The following is a 22,298-nucleotide window of genomic DNA, read 5'->3' as shown; positions in this document are numbered from 1 at the left end:
AACTGAACAAAAGTTATAGGTATACATTTAATTTTAATAAGTATAAAGTTTGGTAAGTTTAATACAGACATTGTAATATACCGCCAGGGTTTACACGGGTTTAACATGTTCTCCCTGTACATCTGTGGATTAACCATTGATTGTGCTTAACTGCTGTGACCATCAAGGGGCACCTCCGAGGCCCCAAACTATAAACACAACTACACCAAAACAGTCCTAGGTGCAAATAAAAAACATTTATTTACAAAAAATCCTTTAACGAGTTTCTTCCTTTTAATATGGCCTAATAAAGCACAGCAAACAAATGTTTTCTTCTCCTTTCTCCTTGACTCCTCCCAGGAGAGTGTTGTCCAGTTCCTCTCCCAATCCAACTTGACTGGCTGAGATCGAGTGGCCCTTTTTAACTATGACCTGGGAGTACTTCTGGTGTTAGGGCATAGCCAACTGGAAGCATTTCTGGGTTGAGTGAAAGTCCCTGAAAGTAGGGATTGTGAATCCCGGCAGCTCCCCCTGGCAGTTCCCACAGATCCTAACAGGGTTGCCCCACGGAACTACAAGTTCCAGCATGCCCTGCCGGTATCTGTGTGGAAATCCTAATCCAGGGAGGCTGCCATCTAGTGTATTGGTGAAGAAAATACTCGGTACTGTTCATCTCCCGAGGTCCTTCCATTACACTGGCCTCCTGGCTGGGTAAGGGTGCCTGTTCAATCCTGGGTATGATGCCAGCCCATTTGTGCTATCCATTACACTGTATGTAAATGCTTGTTTTTAACATTGAATACTCGATATATATAATCAGCAAAAAAAGAAACGTCCCTTTTTCAGGACTGTGTATTTCAACAATAATGTTTTAAAAATCCAAATAACTTTACAGATCTTCATTGTAAAGGGTTTAAACAATGTTTTCCATGCATGTTCAATTAACCATAATCATGTAATTAACATGCACCTGTGGAATGGTCGTTAAGACCTTAACAGCTTACAGAAAGTAGGCATTTAAGGTCACAGTTCTAAAAACGCAGGACACTAAAGAGACTTGTCTACCGACTGTGAAAAACACCCAAAGAAAGATGCCCAGGGTCCCTGCTCATCTGCGTGAACGTGCATTAGGCATGCTGCAGGGAGGCATGAGGACTGCTGATGTGGCTAGGGCAATAAATTGCCATGTCCGCACTGTGAGACGCCTAAGACAGCGCTACAGGGAGACAGGAAGGACAGCTGATCATCCTCGCAGTGGAAGAGTCCGGATCTCAATCCCATTGAGCACGTCTGGGACCTGTTGGATCGCAGGGTGAGGGCTAGGGCCATTCCCCCCAGAAATGTCCAGGAACTTGCAGGTGACTTGGTGAAAGAGTGGGGTAACATCTCACAGCAAGAACTGACAAATCTGGTCCAGTCCATGAGGAGGAGATGCACTGCAGTACTTCAAGCAGCTGGTGGCCACACCAGATACCGACTGGTACTTTTAATTTTGAGCCTCCCTTCATTCAGGGACACATTGTGAAACATTTTTAGTTTATGTCTTATGGTGTTGACTCTTTTAGTGTTCATACAAATATTTACACATTAAGTTTACTGAAAGTAAAAACAGTTGAAAGTCAGAGGACGTTTCTTTTTTTGCTGAGTATATATCGCTAATAATTCTAAATTACCAAAAAAAAGTTTAGTTCTTCATATGCTGTCAATTAAGTAACTTCCATTCCCTTGTTCCATCCCCATCCAAGTCCCAGATTTTTTCAAGGTTTTGAGTAGCAGTAATAAGCATATGTATCAATTATGTAAATTTAAGCAAAATATATAAAATACATGGAATATGATACAGACATCGTTAAGTGTTATAATGTACTCTGTGAACGATAGGGGGCGCCCTTGCTCCCTTGAACCACTGTCCACGACTCCAGACACCAGGTAAAAGTCCTCAAGTTGACTTTATTTTTCTCCCACAGTGCACAAAGCACACTCTTCTCCACAATACTCATATAATTACAGTACTACACAATAATAAACAATAAATCAATCCTCCAGCTCCCAGACGCGTTGCCACCCTTCCACCCAGCTCAGCTCGTTGTCTGGGAGTTTCCATAGTCCTTTTATAATCCCTGACCCGGAAGTGTTTCTGCCCAATAGTCCACTAGTCCTTTTCCCTTCCGGGTCAGGGTAAATAGTCCCTTTCTTCAACCCGGAAGTCTGTCGCTCTTCCTGTGACGAACCTCCGGGTCACAGGGCACGAAGAAGCCCTCGGTCCTTCCTGCAGCTCCCTCCTGTGACCCCCACGGCATCCAGCAGGGCTTTGCATAAAAACTCCAATGTCCATGATGCCCTGCTGGTCTTCTGGGGACCTCCACGCTGCAAGGAGGGCTCCACCTGGCGGCTTGGGGGTATTGGCCGGGATAAATGGCCGGCCATCCATTACAACTCATATGGCAAAAAGAATAAGATTTATGTGAATAACAGTAGTGTAATCTGGTATAATTTATTAAAGTAGCCCACGCTTATTATTATTGCAAGTTCTGTTTTTATCCTACAATTACTGTAATCTGTATTTGATTTTTGGAAACAGTAAAACTAATACTTGATCTTTTATTTTCTAAAGCTGATGTTCCGTAAGATGAGAGGACTTAGTGAGTTTCCAGAGACCTCTCCTGCAATTGGAGATGTGCTGTCCCACCTGACATCTTCAGTTGATCTGGATTTTGGTGTTGGACAACCTCTTCATGTGACCATGCTGCCCAACCCTTCTCATTTAGAAGCAATTAACCCAGTGACTGCAGGGAAAACCCGAGGAAGACAGCAGTCTAAGCAAGAAGGAGACTATTCACATGACAGTTCTGCTCGCCCTGGGGATAAAGTCCTATGTCTTCAGGTAGGAGAATAAAAAACATCAGAAAAGAGAACTATAATGATCTCCGAACCAGTACTCGGACTGCTTTTTTTTTTTTTTTGCATATTACCAAGTAAATTAGTCAAGAGCCAGCTTTTCACACAGCTATTGATCTTGTTAGCTTGTCTTCAAACTGAAATTATAATTTATTAAGTTGTTTTCTGAAGCCTGTGTTTTCAATTTTTAGCCACAGCCTATCCCACCAGCTTTTGAGTACAAGGCAGGAGTACTCTGTGGAGGGTGTGCCAAATCTAGCAGGACCACTAACTGTCAGTTAAACAGAAACTGTCTAGTACCCAATTAACACTAGAATTACCGGAGGCTACGAAAAAACTTGTAGATCCAGCCCACCTTAAATCAGTTTGCACCTCTCCGCCAGCGTCTTTTGTCCTGTATATGTGCCGATAAATACAAGCAGCAAGCAGCCTGGTATCCCATCCCCCCACCGCCGCAGAACATGCACAAAGTTCTCCCAGCTCATGCCTTGATTATCTGGGAGTAAAGTGCTGGAGTTTTAGAGTGGAAATAATGGATTGTTATTTGGAACACATGCATTTCATGTGTGTTCCGTTTCTACAATAATCTGTGTAAACACATTTTTAAAACAGAAACTTTTTTTATATTTTAGTAGTAAATGACAAAATGTAGGCATAAACTATATAATGTATGAAGCATAGAGAGAAGTGTGCACATTGCAACAGGTACACATGTCGTAAATGTAGGAAGGACTGTCCTTGCGTGTGTGTGAACTGTTAGCATTTGAATCTGATGATTGCATATATTGCTGAACTGAACTCTTTGTACTATTCTTTCCTCTGGATGTCCTGGTGTACAAAAGAAACATAAAATACAGCAATATGGAGACTGGCAAGATCAGGAAAAAAAAACATGTGGTCACTGATTACAATGTTATGCGAATGAACATGAATAATATGAATAATGTTGCATCCATGCCACATAGTTTTCCGTACTATACAGGTCATAAAATGAATAATTCCAAATATCATATATACCTATGTCTCTGTTTTGGTTTTTTTTTGACCTCATAGACCATAAGGCGCATACTAATTCAGCGTGAGCTCAATAAAACTGAATAAAAAAAAAAAATCAAGTGACGGTGAGATACAAAGGATGCAGATTCACCAGCGTTTGTGTGTCAGCTTTTATCCCTCTAGATCAGAGAATGTCCAGTTCCATTGCCTCAAAACACCACACACATCCACATTTACTCCCAGTTTCAAATAAAAACTAACAGCGTCAGATCCCTAGGGTGGTAGTATGTATCATGATCATGAATGAGAGAATAAAAGCAAAAAAAAAGGTAACTTTTACAAGTCCTATAAATGTACACCGTCTGTTACAGACGCAAACCAAATGCATATGTCTACTGTATACAAACAAAACGACAAATATAGGAGGCAGTCTGGATCGAACTGGGGACTCTTGATTACAAGTCAGCAAATCTTACCACTGCGCCACAGAAGCTATTGTCTTTTCCTTGAACCTTTTGTGAAAGTGTTTATTTGATTTTTGGACTTCAGGCTTCATACATTATATAGTTTATGCCTACATTTTGTCATTTACTACTAAAATTTGAAAAACATTTCTGTTATAACAATGTGTTTACACAGATTATTGTAGAAACGGAACACACATGACATGCATGTGTTCCAAATAATGATGTTATTTTCACTCTAAAACTCCAGCACTTCACTTCCAGATAATCAAGGCATGAGCTGGGAGAACTTTGTTCACATTCTGCGGCGGTGGGGGGATGGAATAGTAGGCTGCTTGTCTTTATCAGCACATTTACAGGACAAAAGACGCTGGCGAAGAGGTACGAATGGATTTAAGCTGGGCTGGATCTACGAGTTTTTTTGTAGGCGCTGGTAATTCTAGTGTTAATTGTTTGACTGCAACAGTGCTTAAAACTGAATAAATATTGAAATGCAGATGCTTACCTATGCAGATCTTCTAGCCTTATCTACATTTTGAGCTTTGATTATATAGACTTCATCAGTGTGGTTACCCACAGCTACTGGTTTAGGCCTGGACCTAATAAGAGCCACAATGCACACATTTCTGTATATCTTATATTAACATAAATAAACACTTTGAGAACATACAGTAGTATGAATTAAAAAAAAATCTTTAATGTTTTGATAATATTTGAGCTGTCAGTTCTAAAGATTTTGTTTTATTAGTAATATAGCATATGTTCAGTATTTCTGTCATTGTAGACATTGTATAATTTTCCTGTAGATGAAGGCAAATTGAAATGAGGGCTGCACCATATATTACGTTCTTGCTGATCTCTTTAAATGTGGCAGAACAATTTGAACATATAAAATACTATCTATATTCATTTACATCTGTTCATAGGTCCATGGTGATGCTTCATTCTCAGGACAAGGAATTGTTCCTGAAACGTTCACACTTTCAAATATCCCTCATTTTAGAGTTGGTGGTAGCATACATCTCATTGTGAATAACCAATTGGGCTATACAACGCCAGCAGAGAGAGGACGATCTTCACTTTACTGCAGTGATGTTGGTAAGAACATTAATTTTAACATAGTAGCACATTATGACCGTTGTCCTACATACAGTATATTGTAGTCCAATCAGGTTATGTAGAACATGAAGTGCAATTTGATGGTACAATGTGATGATTACATGTAGTATGCCTCTAGCTTTAATATGCTTTTGTGATGAGGCGTGGTAAAGCAACAGTGCTAGACTTTCTTATCTCCAGCACCATATTCCACTTAATCATGTGGAATTTCCAGGTACAGTATTTTTTGGCATGCCATTGTAGTACATGTATAATACAGCCCAGATTCTGTTACCTTGCTGTTTAGAGACTCTTTTTATTAGATGACGCAGTAGCTAGGAGGCGATACTTTACTGTGCAAATTAGTAGGTTCTTTACACTATCATTAGTAGCCCACAGTTCGTAATCAAAGCAGAAGTTAAGAATTTAGAAAGATTTGTAATCTGGTAGCTTTATCTAGAAAGTCAGCAGTAGCCTCATGCAAATGCACAAAACTGATTATGTACCTGTAAATTGATCAAGCACAACATACTTATGACCCCTCCCTTGTGATTAGACGACACTATATGAAGTTCCACAAGTTTTGAAGTAGTTTGTTGCATCAGGAAAGTATCCAGTCAAGGTTCAGAGTTTGGAGTCGGAATCTACAAGTTTTAAAGTAGTCTGTTGCATCAGATACTGTAAGTATCTTGCAAGAGTCAGAGTTTGCAGTCTGAGCCCATGGTTTGTCTACACACAAGTTCAAATTGAAATAATCTGTATTTTAGTGTATTCATAAGAAATTGTTATTAATTTTTTGTTTTTTGATGAAATCAATGGAAATGCCGGATTCTGCATATAAAATAATTGTGGTTGAGGTGGACTATATATATCTGACTTTTGACAGAGGTATTGTAATATATATCACATGCCAAAAACAAGTTTTCATGTCCATTGATAATGAAATCCTTTCTGCTTACACTAGTCACTCAACTACCATTGCTTTTTTGACTATTGCTGAATGGATGGTCAATGATGTCAGTAGCTAAACACATTGTTGAGTTTTATAAACATCTTCAATTGGCACCAAACATTTGCAGAAATTCCCTCAATGCAACAAATTCCAGCCATAACTTTTTAATTTTTTAAATCTTGTGCACGTTACAAGAAAGCTGTTGGGCACTTCCAGCAGGAGGTGTAAACGATTCCTGTGTGTAACTATCCAAATTGGCTACAACTGCCATAATCCCTGGAACCTGGGACCATCGATAATCATGTATTTAGTTGAGCCAAACAATGAGGAGACAACACAGCAAGAGTGAAATGCAAAAAATGTGTTTTTATTTTCAGCAGTCAAACCAAGTGCAAATATTGCAGTGCAGTGAGATAAATAAAAAATCCATAAAATCAGTGTTCTTTGTCGGTTAAAACCATCAAAAAGTAGTCCACTAAAACTGACCATAAAACCTACATTGCCTTCTTTTCCTTTTCTTTGCCAATCTCATCCTGCCAGCCCAATGCATCTTTTTTCTTTGTCTTCCTAGCTCACCCCATTGAGTTTTGGAGTCAGCAAAGACACTAGCAGATGTTGTGTCTTCCTCTGGTTCTTGTTGCAGCAGCCTCTGTTGGTGTCTGTCACAAACCTCTGAGCCACACCCACATCTGCAGGATCTCCATCTTCCTCTAATGCCCCTCCTTGGTGTATCTGGGATCCCTAGGAGGCTTGCATGATCATTCCCTGTTCGTCAGTGGTGCTCAGTGTGGAACAATCCTCTCCTTGGAGCACAGACCAATCACTCCCCCATGGGATCACTGACCTCTCTGCTTTCTCACCACCACATTGATGAACACTTACCAATTCTGCCTTTCCTTTCTTATTTCCATAATCAGATTCTGGTCCTTTTCCCAACCCTGCTCAGGCTTCTTTTAAGCTAATATGGTTGCAGGTACATTAATTGCAGACCCCAGAGCTCTAATGAGTCAAATGACTGAACCGCATATGGATGCATGTACTGCTGATATTCCCATTAATCTCTGGAGCTGCTCTACCATGGTGCTACACACACATGCACCCTCTCCAAGCCTGAGCACACTGTCTTTATTTTTTTGAAATACACACTGCCATGGACCTCACTTCCTACACTGTGCTATGCTAGTTTAGCAGGAGTGCACTGTAGCTCAAGGAAGGCAACCTGATTAGTTTGACACGCACAAAGTTTGAAAGGGAAGAGTGCAAATACGTTTATAGCACTGTGCTACTGTTTCTCACTGTTTACATTGTTTTTTTTAGGTAGCTTACTATCCTTAAATGATCGCACATTGCTGCCACCCAGGTTGGAATTCTTGTGAATTTGGCACAATTGCCTCATTTAAAGGGTCCCCTGAAGACACTCATTTGTGTGATGGAATGTCAGCAAACTATTCTGGGTGACTGATCACCAGGCTAATGCCTTACATTGAAATTACATTGTTTTCTGATACATCATCCATTTTCCTAACCTGTTTATCCTGGGCAGGATTGCAGGGAAGTCGGTACTTATCTTAGTGGTGTTGTCTTAATCTATACAGTGAAAGCTGGGCGTTCGATAAGAAGAGTGGTGGCATGGGAATGCTTGTTTGGTCTTGAGGGCAGTGCTTGAAGTAGGCAGGTACTTCACTGTAACCTTTGATCAAATGTTAATATATTGTGGCACTCGTAGATTCAAAAAGAACCCTCGCTTTAATATCATATACTAATATACATGCGTATCCACCTCAAAGGGGGAGTGCCTGTCATTTAAAAGTTATAATAAATTGGGAGGAGGAACAAGATGCTAACTAACCAGATTACTGCCTATAATTTGCTTCTACTTTAAGTACTGCTTACAGGCAAATAGGAATGTAATTGTACGATGTACAAAAGTGGCAGTGGCATTGTCCTCCTGCATGCACATTGTACATTGCACACTCGCAATACCAATCAACACTCAGCATTATGCGCTTTTTGTGGCATGTTGTTTGCATGTGTGATAAGAAGAGGCAAAAGTATGTGCTACAGCCAAGACACAATGAAAAACAACAAAGTGTGATTTTTTTTTTTCTGTAACGCATGCTGGGTCTCTTTTTTTGTTCAGAAGATGGTAGAAAGAGAGCAGATGAGAATTACTTGTTTGAGTTTGTAAAAGTAATTCGTAACTTTTGCTTTCCTGTTGGAAGGCATTTATTAAAATCCATTTTATGATGATACAGATCTAATTTTAAAGTTTTATGTCAATACATTGTGATTCGTAGCAATTTTAAATTAACTTGGAATGTATCACCTTTGATTCATCATTAATAAATTACTGCTATGTGTGCCAAGTTATAGCAATCCTTGAGACAACAAAACTAACTCCTGTGTCCTAAGCTAACACCCAATGAACCATCTCGTCACCACCCCATATAGATGGTTTCTGCTATGCATGGGTAGAGCAGCTAATTATTTATAATCCACAAGCATCTCTCCAACTCCCATTTCTCTCAGAAGAGGCAATAATATCGTACATTGTCAATGTTTTGAAATGAAAATGTGACTATTGACTTTTAAGACCTCATACAACTCTACTTTTGACTAATGGTTTTAATCAGAACAAAATGTGAAAACCAACATACTTTTCTGTCACATTTGTACTATGATCACAACCTATCACTTAAATAAAAGTAACTTTATTGTTACATTTGTGTTCAATAATATTGGTTTATCTTTTTAAAAATAGTATTTACTACTAACACCTTTTCAGGTGTCAATTACAATTTTTTCGAAAGCCTGGTTAATGTTTTACTTTTTGAATTTCATATTTCTGTTAATAATTCCTACATCAATGATTCTGATTTGTTTTTCTTTCTTTTCCTGTTGACCAGGTAAGATGGTTGGATGTGCTGTGATCCATGTAAATGGAGATGATGCAGAAGAGGTCCTTCGGGCCACCCGCTTAGCTTTAGAATATCAACGTCAGTTCCGTAAAGATGTGATTGTTGACCTACTCTGCTACCGCCAATGGGGCCACAATGAATTGGATGAACCCTCTTTTACAAACCCCACTATGTATAAAATTATTAGGTATGTTATTTAAAGTTTTGCAGTACAACACTATTCTCTAACACTAGTTAATAAGAATTAAAGTGTTGAAATAAACAACACTGTCAGTTTAATTTTGCTAAGGATGACCAGCCGCATGGTTTTAGAATACAGACTCAAAGGGCAAAGACTAGTTATACAGTTTGAGTTAGATGTAGAATATCAAAAGATGATCCTGAAGTCCAATTTTTTCAGAAGTCTGCCATTTACCACCACAGTGACACAAGTAAGATAAAATAATTTCCTCTGAAAGTAAGTGCATGCAATACACACAATTTTTATAAAATACAGTATATTAATAATACTGTACTCTTTATTGGTAACCACTTTATTTCTAAATAAAAATTTATAGATATAAAGCATAGTTTTAACTAATAAAATGTAAAACACAGCATGCGTAATAGAATTCCCTATCTGAAATGGCATATCTTATGGATCTTTTAAATGCAGAAGGTCTTATGAGCTAAAGACCAATCCAAAGCTTTGTAAAGCTGTAAAATATATTATTCTCAATAATGCAATGGTGTTTTTGGGAAGATTATTTTTTAAAACCACAGTTGAGCAGATAAGTAATTTTGTACAAAAACACTAACATATTAATGTTCATCCTATCAATATGCAAGCTTACTTTTTAACACACTTATGTTGTTTCTACAGGTGCCACACAGCTTAGAAAAATGCATAGTGTTAACTCTATTTCACCAAAATCAAACAGGCTGAAAATAAAGTAAAGGGAGGGCAGAGCATTTATTAAAAACAACAAAAAAAGAAACACAGAACCACTCAGATGACACAAGGAAAAACAACTTTCTAATATTGCCTTGTCCCATATTTCTTAATCCAGATGTACCTAAGCATTATTACTATATTATCGCCCATTGGTGCCCATACTTGCATAAAAATACATCATGGATACTCCTTACTTACAAAATGTAACATTTACAACCCATGCTTTTAGCACTATGCTCTCCCTGTGTGAACCATTTGATTTGAGAATTTTTTAACATCAAATAGGGATACTGGATGTGATTGTTAGACAGATTATATTATCTTTTAAATCTGTTTAGAGATGGTCTCAGCAGGGTCTTTCAGGTTCATTTAACAGTTACAAAAGTTAAGATTGTTAGCACCTTAATAGCACCTTATTGCCTGGTACTGGGAGAACACAACACACTATGCCTTGGTTTGATGTGTTCCTTACATATTCCTGTCTGTTGTCTGTCTATATTTTCCTTACAGTCTCTGTTAGTTAAAGTACAAATGAGCTAGTTGGTATTCAGTCAATCTATTTTTAGCAGGGGCACACACTCCTTTAAAAGAGGTTCTTTTCTCTAGTAGTCCTTGCTGATTCTACACACATGCATGCACTGCTGTCACTCAAATTCAATGACAAAAAGACAAAGCACTTGAACTTTAAAAAGAATAGCACTTTAACACATACTTTGACTCATCAGGTGTAATCATGACTTTGAGGAAAAGCTGTTCAGCACAAATGTTATAGAGAATATATTTACACAGGTGGCAAATGATCTGATCCGTTTTTTTCTTTTAGATCCCGAAAAAGTATTCCTGATTTTTATGCTGAAAATCTGGTGTCAGAGGGTCTTATGACTGAGAAGGAGGTTGCAGAAATAAAGAGCTCTCATTTCTCCAAAATGAATGAGCATTTGTCAAATATGACTCTTTATAGCCCCCCTCCCATGAATCTTCAGGCCCATTGGAGTGAGCTAGTGGAACCTCAAGCCAAAATTACAACTTGGGATACAGGAATTTCTATAGACCTTCTTCGGTTTGTTGGGGCCAAATCTGTTGCAGTCCCTGAGGAAATCCAGCTTCACAGTCATTTGAAAAAGACCCATGTCCAAGTAAGTGATATAACAGGCAGATACTTATTATTTTTGCATCCATCAAAGTTCAAATGAATGTAATCAAATTTATAGTGGTATTTTCTGAAGATACTGTAAAAAGTATTACTTTTATTTAATGAAGATTTACATTGTAAACCTGGAGAAATAGATGGTTGATTGACCGTATAGCCTTTGTCTCATTTTGGTGCGGGGTTGGGGGGGGGTTGGTTGGTATTTGTAGTTTAACATAGAAAGATGTTATAAAATGTGAGCACAGATATTAGAGATACTTTATTATTTTAATGTTTTAGGGCAGGATTCAGAAACTAGAAGAAGGGACTCGAATAGACTGGTCTACTGCTGAAGCAATGGCGTTTGGCTCCCTTCTTTGTCAAGGTTGGATCAGATTTTCTTTTATCTTTCCCCAGAGTACACAAATAATTATACTGAGGTGATATGAAATGTGTATAATTAGAATCCATCCCTCCATTTATTTCTAAGCTCCTTAATCTAGTTATGGGTTACTAGGCAATTTTAAAGTGAATACTTTAGTAAATTAGAGCTCTTGCTTGCTTTTCTTTCCTTATTTCTTCTTACATACTGAAATGCACTGACTACAGTACATTCTTATTTGTGAAATTTTACATTTTATTATTTATTTTAGATAATTTGCTTGCGATACAAAAATGTCTAAACCTTACTTTATTGTGAATTTATAAAGCCGATGTAAGAAGAGACAAAACAAACTCCCCTGTGAGAGGTGTGCTCCATTATCTGTATTTTGCACTTGCTGTTAGTTATTCAATAAAAGGACTTCAAATGACATATCCAAACTGGTATCTGCCATTTGATAAATGACCAGCTGCTTAAAGAATTGATTGCTCCATGAAGGTCTATATGATATTTGAAGGGTAAAGTGTACGTTATTACCTCTTCACAACCAATATTTACCCAATTAAACTGGTAACAATGTTTGGTTAATTAGAGTGAGTTTATCCACAGTGACTTCTCCAAGGTGTGCTTTCTTCAGACTATTTTTTATAGTGGCATTTGGCATTCTTTTGCATCGGTTTGTCTTATTGACTGATTCCTCTTAAAACCAGTGTTACATGTTATTTACTAAGCATGTCTTACAATGTGATTCTTTTTACTTATGGTCTCTTAAGTCTATTAAACACTTGAGCACATTATTGTGTGGCAAGTACATTATTTTTAGGTATGATTAAATCTATAACGTAAAGCTCTATGTCATCATTTAAAATATCAAATTTTAAACTAGTCAGATGAAACAAATGAAGGTTTACTATCCCTATTTGAAGCTGATGCACATTTAGAATGTAGTAGGTCATCTGCCCTCTGCAGTCTGCTTGAAGTTGCCAACCCTAAGAAGAGTCTACCCAATATCATCTAGCATCTTGGGGGTATTTTTGAAGCTTTCTACAATAGTTGCAAGTTACTTTATGTTGGGGCTTCTTTGGTACTGCCAATTCCCATCTGCCTACAGTGACTTATAGAGATGTTATACAATTGCCATCATTGGGTTCTGTCACTGTAGTCCCTACTGAGCCCTTGTCCTGTTTAATATAATTCTGATGACACATGTTTTCAGCTTCTTACTGTTTGTGACATTTCTTTTTCATATGAAAGCAGCAAAAACATTTAATCGGAGCAGAACATGTGCATATTACCTGTCTTGACTTTCAAACGAATTTTGATAAGGTACCAAATGGTATGCTTATAATCAGTTTACAAGAGACAGAGATTCAGTGTGTGTTGTGTTAATAAATATAAAAATGGTTTAAATGCAGGCTAATGATGACTCTGTTTGTCTAAATTCGATATCAAAAGTGGGTATTTGTAGGGATCAGAGTAACAGCCCCCACTATTTTGTATTTATATACAGGAGTTACATTCCATTAAACTCGGTGAATCAGAAGAATCTTTACAAATGGACCTGGACAAAATTCAAAGACAAACCTTTGTCCATCCTCATTTTGGTTACTGTATCCCTAGTGAAACATTATTTGCATAGATTACTAGGTAGCATTTGACAAATATCCAGTCATGCATTCATTATAATCACCCAGTTAAAATAATTTTGCCTCCAAAGAATATTACATTGTATTGTTGATAGGAATGCATGACATTGGTCTTGTCCCTGTGAAAAAAAAAACATGCATTAAGCAGACTTACTGTAACTTGCTGTAGCTTGTGTGCATAGTCTCAAATTAAAGTTTATAGATTTGCAAGTCATTGATCATACTTGAGTTATTCATATCCAGAAAGACATGCAGGCAACTGATATGTTCAGAAATTTTAACATTGGTGTTAATTTAACCTTGGAGTAACATAACATTCTCAATCCTGCTCAATCAAATTCAAGGTTGCACAGTGCAAGGCAGGAACCTCCACTGCATTGTGAAAATACACTCTAGCTTACTGTTTTCCAACCCTGCCTATATAACAACTTCTTTAAAAGTGCTCTTATCAATTGCACGGTGCTTTTCAATAATTCACATGGAAGGATTTATTTCAAGCATGGGAAATGATCTAAAACAAAAGGCATATAGATCCTTGAAAGACCCACTTTAGGACATTGTCAGAATAGGTTTTTTGTTTATATTATATGATGTCTGCGGTGGGCTGGTGCCCTCCCCGGGGTTTGTTTCCTGCCTTGCGCCCTGTGTTGGCTGGTATTGGCTCCAGCAGACCCCCATGACCCTGTAGTTAGGATATAACGGGTTGGATAATAGATGGATGGATCAATTATAGGATGTTTCAGAATATCTTGAACCTACAACTACCTTGAGAAAGAGTAGCTAATTTGGTAATAGATCAATCCAAAGCTGATTCCAAATAATAATAAGTTTCATAAACTCAGCTTGCTTTTCCTTACTTTAGTTTTAATTTTTTCAGCATTATATATTTTTGTTTTATTCTTTCAATTAGGATGAAAAGTTTTCAGCTTAAACATGATTGTATTTTATAAATTATGGCCACAGATCATATGACATTTTTAGTTTATTGTATTATTTGACACATTTCTAAATGCATTCAAAATGTAAAAAAGTCTTTTTTATAAATTGCATATACTAATAATCGAAAATTTTCTTCAAAAGTGATATTTTTTTATCTTTATAAAGATTTCTAAAACAGAGGCTCATGTATTTATGGTGCATGATGTTTAAGCAATGTTTAAAAATGTCATAGAATTTCAGCTGTTTTTTTTTCTTTAGAACTGTATTTTTGTTCATTGCATATTGTGGGTTTATTAGTTAATGAACCTTCAAAGAGCACTATTTGTGCAATAGTATAAATTAAGATATTTCTGACATAATTATTTGGATAGTTGTAGAACTGTGTCACATTAAATAAACGCTGCTATATATAGTAATGGGATGAATTTGCAAACTATCCAAACATGGATTTAGGTTAAAGTATTTAATTTGACTCTTACTGTGTCTTCTACTAAAATTAAATAGAGAACATAGGGTAGCATTTTAAATTCTGACAGATGACTTGGAGAACCTGCAAGTGTAGCATCATGATGATTTTATTCTGACTATAAAAGACATTTCTAGTGGTCAGTAAACCTGACTGCCCTTTTTAAAAATGTTCCACTGTCTGTTATTGTATTAACAATATAGGCTGGAGCATATATTCTGAACTTGTTTCCTTTCATGTTTTAAGGATTTAATATACGCATCAGTGGACAAGATGTCGGGCGGGGAACATTTAGCCAGCGGCATGCAATGGTGGTCTGTCAGGAAACCGATGACACATACATCCCTCTGAATAACTTGGTAACTGACCAAAAGTCCTTCTTGGAGGTAATAATAAAGTAAATATATATTCACCACTCACCTAAAGACTCCTCTATATCCTTCATCATTTTTTCTTCCTTATTTGTAAAGCAGTGTTCAAAATGATTATACGTTTGCAAAATATACTAGCCTCTCCAGGAATCGCCACCTTTTCATGGTGAAGAGGTTTGTGTGACTCTAGGATCTATATTGTCCAGAGCTGAAGGTCCTGGTAAGGCCTCCCAAGGCAAATTGGTTCAAGGTGAGGGGCAGATAAAAAGTGATTCAAGTGCCACTAATGATGCTGATGCACGAATTAAAAAATAGTGCCCCACTCAGTATGGGGTTAATGAAGCTCCATCTGGATCCAGATATGGGTGTAGTGTTCGCAAGCAAGCACTTGGCAGCCACAGCCTGAAATCACGACATGGGATTATCCATGTGGGCCCACCTCCTTCAGGAGGAATAGGGGCTGGGTGCAATGTAATCTGAGTGGCGGTCAAAGGCAAGAGTCTTGGAGTTGCATTCATTACATTACGTTGCCTTGGCAGACTGGAACTCAGACATGTAAACTGACTCTTAAGATATGGAATGTCACTTCTTTTGGGAGGATGGAGCTGGGGTTGGTATGTGAGGCAGGTACTACCAACTAGATATAGTTGGGCTCATGTCCATCCATTTGCTTGGCTCTGGAACCAAACCTTTCGGCAGATGCTGGACTCTCCTTTGGAGTTGCCCAGGGCGAAAGGCATTGGGTAGAAAGGAACTTTTTTTGGAGCCCTTCGCTGGTTCATGTTGGAGTTTGTCCCAGAGAATAAAAGGGCTGCCTCTGTATAGCTGAAGGTTGCGGAGGGGAGGACTCTGACTGCCATATGTGCTTATGCACCACATGACGACTTGAAGTGGCTGGAGGGGATCCTGGAAAGTGTCTGCATATTTAAAAAAAAACATCAACACCATTTCTTGTGGGTATGGAACTCCGGCCAGGGCTGTGCATTATATATATGTTTATGATTTTCATGTAAAGAATATTAAGATGCAGCCAGAGAGGGGACGGTGTCCATTTTGGTGGCCTTAAAATATCGTCACTGGTTAATGCAAACGATGTGGTCCTGTTGGCATCATCGGACTAGGAACTGCAGTATGCACTGGCAAGAAAAGGACCAGCACCTCCAAATCTGAGGCCATGGTCTTCAGTAGGGGAAAGGTGGACTGTTCTCCAAGTGGAAAGCGAGTTACCGTGTCAGGCGGAAGAGTTTAAGTACCTTGGGGTCTTGTTCACGAGTGAGGGAAAAGGGATGGTCAGATTCACAGAGAGATTGGGGCCCAGAGCGCAGTTATCCAGTCACTTTAACTGATAAACAGTGGTGAAGAAGGAGCTGAGTCAGAATTATGAGCCTCTTGATTCACTAGTTGATCTACTTATTCACCCTTACCTATGATCATGAGCTTTGAATAATAAACCAAAGGAGTGAGATCACAAGTACAAGGGGCTGAAATGAGCTTTCTCTGCAGGGTGGCTGGACTCTCCCTTAGAGACAGGGTGAGAAGCACTGACATCTGGGAGTGGAGCAGAGCTGCTGACAGTCCATATTGAAAAGAGCCAGTTGAGGTGGTTTGGGCATCTGATATGGATACTTCCCGCACACCTCTCTGAGGAGGTTCTATGGGCACGACTAGCTAGGATGAGAACCTAGGGAAAATCCAGGGCTCCCTGGAAGGATTATATATCCCAGGTGGCCTAGGAAAGCTTTAGTATACCACAGTATGAGCTGGCATGTGTGACTGGGGAAATGGACTTATGGGCCTCACTGCTAAGACTGTTGCCTCCACAACCTTGTCTCAGTTAAGAGGCAGAAAATGAAAGAATGAAAATATACAAGGGTAAATCATAAATTAAAGCAAATTTGAAAATTATGCAATAATGGATAAAAGCTGATGCAGTACATGGTCACGATGGCTTATGAGTAGTTTGAACATATGCAGTGCAACACTCTGCCGTTAATCTAGTTGAAGCCATTGTCAAATGAATACATGCACTTTGCTGTGGATTTGTACCTTTGTTGAGCAGCATGCCACAGTGAGATTTCTTTTGGCAAAGTTAGTAACCTTCTGAAATCCACCAAAAAATGTTTATAGAATAGAGCAGTGAAAACAGCATGACTCAAAGAAAAGATAATGAGTGATTAGAAAGATTTAAAGTAGTAAGAACAAATATTAATTGATGAAACTCAATCTTGTTGCCCATCAACATTACGTACACAAGCCCACATTGACATGGCGAATGCATTTATCAGAGAAAATCAGCAGATTACGTTGTCCGCTGTCACTGCACATTTGGATATCAGCTATGCATCTGCACATGCCATAGTACATGATGACATGGTATACTGTAAAGTTTCTGCAGGATAGGTACCAAAACAGCTTACTGGTCTGCACAATTCATCATTCTCTGGTGAATTTCAGCAGTTTTCACTCCCTCTGTACAAAGAAATGTAACTATTGCATGTTGTTCAACAATGATGCAATCCTGCAGCAGATTGTCCATGTTTATTTGACCTTGGCTTTCACAAGACAAAAGGCAGAGCACTGTGTTGCCTGTACTACCCAGGAGTCATCGCAAATAAGTTGTATTGTGATCGTTGCGTTATAACTATCCATTGTGGTGAATGTGTAATTTCCAGATCTTTACTTTTTCATTTACTTTGGTATAATCTGATATTCATAGTTAAATTATAATAGGCATTAATAATTCTTTTTGTCTTGTAGTTATCCCTTTATGCTGAATAATACTATTAGTTGACATAAAAATGTGTTTTAAGGATTCTGCTATGTATAAAAACCATATGGCTGAAAGCATAGTGGTGTGGAGGAAATCTATGCAGATTTTATATGTACGTGTAGCAATTTGCTATAAGATTTAGTAGAAGACAAGCCATATTGGTTAGTATGTTTAAGAATGTCATGTATTTCCTGAACTTCTTTGATTTTGAAATATGTAATAGTCTTAATTCAAACCACAGGCTAGCCTTCTAATATTATAATGACTTACTTACAGTGTCCACCCTCAAGCTGTTTATTAGATAGACTTTTAATGGTCCCTAAATGTCAAGCGACTAGATAATGTTTTAGAATTAATCACTAGCCGCTTCTGAGCACTATTTGTCAACCAAATAATGTGAAACCAAGAAGTAAACAAGGATCCAGAATAAGTTTATATTTTGTTAGGCGATTTCAAATTTTAGGGAAGGAGGAGGTTTAGCTATGTTTTTACAGTATGCTAGGAGTTAGTTGATGGTTTTTGAATCATCTAAGGCGTGAGTTTGCTTGGATGTTTTTCCAAACATTTCAGTTACATTAAACTGATTAATAATTTTACTTGTTTATCAGCTGTAGGTTAGACCATTCGCTTACTGCATTTCTACTGCAGGTCCTTTTTCAAGGCCAAAGTTCTTGCAGCCTAGAACATTTGCTTTCTCTTCTCATTTTGTACTGGATAAAACTTACTGCTTGTCCCAGAAGTTAGACTACTAATTGCTTATATTGCTTGTTTTTGATTTAAACTCACCATACTACAGTTCTTTAGCATTCATTCAGTACTGTAATAGAGCTGTACAACAATGGATTCTAAAATATACATAGCTGCTGCAATAGTTCCCTTACTCAGTCCTCATTTACTGTGCTGCTTTTGATTTTCATTCTAGTTAACTTTTAACCATATGTAAGCTCAAACGGTACCACCGTTAAGGCAAAATAAGTATTCGCCTAGGGCACAGATAATAAGGGATGGATGACTTAGCCACACAGATTAGCTACCAAACAGTTGGTGTACTAATAAGCGTGGCATAGTGTACAAAATAACCTAGTACAGGCACTGTATGTCAGTTGCTTTTAGCCAGGCGGATTTTATTCCTAAATTTCCCATAAGTGCATGTTGATAACAGTTGTTAGTTTGAAAAACAATGTGTTCTTATGTTGACTTCAAAACTTCAGTTTGGAGCCTTTCCACTGACTTTACCTGTTTATTTTTAGGTGTGCAACAGTCCTTTGTCCGAAGAAGCAGTACTAGGCTTTGAGTATGGAATGAGCATTGAAAGTCCTACCCTTTTGCCAATATGGGAGGCTCAATTTGGAGATTTTTTTAATGGAGCCCAGATTATTTTTGACACCTTTATCTCCGGAGGTAAGATGGATTTATATGATGCGATTTACTACTAGTTACTGTATTTATTACATAATAAGGATTCAGATCCACAGATGTACTGTGCCAGATCGTAAAACATAATATTCAATTTGATTGAATTTGTTTTTATTAAGTGTAGTAAGTGTATTAACTAGAGCCTAGTGGGCTGTAATTTAATATGCATAGGCAAGTGATAATTAAAACTGTTTTTTATTAGAAATTAATCATTGATTTATCTCTCAAATCTAGAAAAATATTAATAAGCCTGAAGTAAATATGATAAATTGCAATTAATATGCAATTAACTTCAATTAACAATTGTTTGTTTTTATCACAATTACATTTTTAATTGAATAGCAGCCCTAACATTATATACAGTATATATGACTTCATTCACTCACTCACACACTCACTCACTCAATCATCCATCCATTTTCTAACCCGCTGAATCCGAATACAGGGTCACGGGGGTCTGCTGGAGCCAATCCCAGCCAACACAGGGCACAAGGCAGGAACCAATCCTGGGCAGGGTGCCAACCCACCACAGGACACACACAAACACACCCACACACCAAGCACACACTAGGGCCAATTTAGAATCGCCAATCCACCTAACCTGCATGTCTTTGGATTGTGGGAGGAAACCGGAGCGCCCGGAGGAAACCCACGCAGACAGTCATCAATAAAAATACTATTTCCCATTTATTTAAAATGCTGAAATTTGGCAGGATGGCACATCTAGGAACTAGGTATTCATTAAGAATGGACATTTCAATTATTTTATTACAGAGGGGTAACCCTCCCCCAAAACAAGAAAGTAAATACCCCAAAATCTCAAAAACGCTTTGACAGATTTGAAATTTGGTGACATTACAGAAAAAGGAAAATTAGCTGACACTTGCTTTTTTTGTTGCTAATATATTTATTATCAATAACTTATTAATATTATGCTAACATACATTTTCTTCACTGCAGTTACATACAGAATTATGCAAACAAAGTGCACAGTAGTTGCGATTGGTGGGCCACATAAATAGCACCAATAGGACAGATGGACAGCTAAAGACAGGGCAGTATCTGGAAATAAAATGACAAGAATAAGTTCTCTGAAGCTCAAGGCAGATGCAAAGCTCAATGTTTAACAAGTGCTGTTTTTTTGCTATTGACTAACAGCATTCTTAGATGCATATCACCTCTCACCTAAGTTATCCATTCCTCTCCATCGACATCCATCCCTTGGTTGCAGCACAACAAACTACAAGGGGAACTGACAAACCCCACCACTTTATGATCACAATTCTTAAATTGAGCAATAAACCACTGTATTGGTCTTACATCGCAGTGCATGAATGTCTAATCGGGAAGCCATAGAAATTTTGTCACAACACTCAAATCTATTCCTCTGTGTTTTACATTAGTGTAGTGCTAAGGATTACTGGCACTTTCGTATATAAACTTAAAGAAATGCTTTCCGTATACATTTGCATCTGCTGAGTTTAAAGGGAGACTACATATAGCTGACAAAAAACACAAAAAGAAATACTGTACTTGAGTGAATGACATAAACAAATAAAAAATTATAAATATCTAGTAATGATAATACTGTAATGTTTACTCAAATTTCACATTATTCATGCAGATTGCCTGCTTCAAATCAAAATAATACACTTTCCTGTAAAATTGTGTTTTGCAATGACCATCAAGAAAAGCCAAGTCACTGGGAACTTCAGGAACAAACAAGAATTGATCTAATACAGGAACTCATGGATAATGTTGTATAGAAAGTTCAATAGTAAGCAGCTCCAGTGACCTAGTGATATTATTATTATTACTTATTATTTGACTGATACCCTTAGAAAAGGTGACTTACAACATTTGAGATGCAATTGGGTGCATTACTTTTGTATTTCCAATTGGAGCCCCAGCAGGTGAAGAGATTTGCTGAAGGTCGCACAGTGTCAGTAGTAGGATTTGAACCAACAACCTCAGGGCTTAAAGTCCTCAGTCCAAAGGCTTAACCATTACAACACACTGCCTGCCTATAATATTAACCCTTGGTAAAAACAGAAAAACCCTAGAAATATTGTATACAGAAGAGCACTTAATTGATAACCTAGTACTTCTGTTAATTACTGATTAACTGATGGCACTATAACTGAAGTCCATAGTCTTACAGAATGTCCTTGGTGAAGCTTATTAACATAGCTAGTGTGTATATCAGTCTGTCCAGTTAGGAAATATTAGACATTGTGAATCAACTTCACCTGCTTTGGTGTAAATGAAAGTAACAACAGGTGCACTGAAAAGGCAACAGCAAGACAACCCTCAAAAGGTTTTGCAGGTGGTGGCTTTATACAATTGCTGTCTCCTCATGCTTCCTGGCTGATTCTTCTCTAGTTTTGCATTTTACTAGCATCTTTGTCACAACTGGTAGCGTAAGGAACTACCTGCATTTGATTCAGGTTGCACAGATAGTCCAGCTCATCCAGGATGGCACCTCCATACTTGATGTTGCAAGGAGTTTGCTGTGTCTCCCAGTACAGTCTCGAGCATGGATGAGATATCAGTAGAGCTGGACAGGGCCGTAGAAGGGTATCAACCCAGCAGCAGGACCAGTATCAGCTCCTTTGTGTGAGGAGGAACAGGGCAAGCACTGCCAGAGCAATACAAAATGACTTCCAGTTGGCAACTGCTGTGCATGTTTCTGACTATACTGTCAGAAACAAACTCCATTAGGAGTCCTCTTGGGGGACCTGTGGTCACAGCATATCATTATTTACCTTGATTGGCATTCACCTAAGAATACCACAATTGGCAGGTCCACCACTGGTGTCCCATTCTCTGCATAGATGAGGGAATGTTCACACAGAGCACATGTGACAGACATTAAAGAGTCTGGAGATGCTGTGGTGAATGTAATGCTGCCTGCAACATCTTGCAGTATGACTGGTTTGG

At 38.0% G+C, this 22,298-nt stretch overlaps 1 protein-coding gene across 1 annotated transcript in view; it reads left to right on the top strand.

Annotated features, from left to right (window-relative positions):
- Positions 1 to 22,298, top strand: part of dhtkd1 (dehydrogenase E1 and transketolase domain containing 1) — a 98,143-nt gene that overhangs the window by 43,259 nt on the left and 32,586 nt on the right. Inside the window, exons 5-11 of the mRNA XM_039761297.1 lie at positions 2,594 to 2,863; positions 5,264 to 5,435; positions 9,294 to 9,492; positions 11,063 to 11,375; positions 11,669 to 11,753; positions 15,048 to 15,187; positions 19,193 to 19,343. Of these exons, the coding sequence (XP_039617231.1) occupies positions 2,594 to 2,863; positions 5,264 to 5,435; positions 9,294 to 9,492; positions 11,063 to 11,375; positions 11,669 to 11,753; positions 15,048 to 15,187; positions 19,193 to 19,343 (1,330 nt within the window). The remainder of the gene's footprint in view (positions 1 to 2,593; positions 2,864 to 5,263; positions 5,436 to 9,293; positions 9,493 to 11,062; positions 11,376 to 11,668; positions 11,754 to 15,047; positions 15,188 to 19,192; positions 19,344 to 22,298) is intronic.

Source organism: Polypterus senegalus, chromosome 8 (genome assembly GCF_016835505.1).
Source record: "Polypterus senegalus isolate Bchr_013 chromosome 8, ASM1683550v1, whole genome shotgun sequence".
NCBI classification, from domain to species: Eukaryota; Metazoa; Chordata; class Cladistia; order Polypteriformes; family Polypteridae; genus Polypterus; species Polypterus senegalus.
The sequence above is the reverse complement of the archived record's forward strand: the minus strand, read 5'-3'. Positions and strand labels throughout refer to the sequence as shown.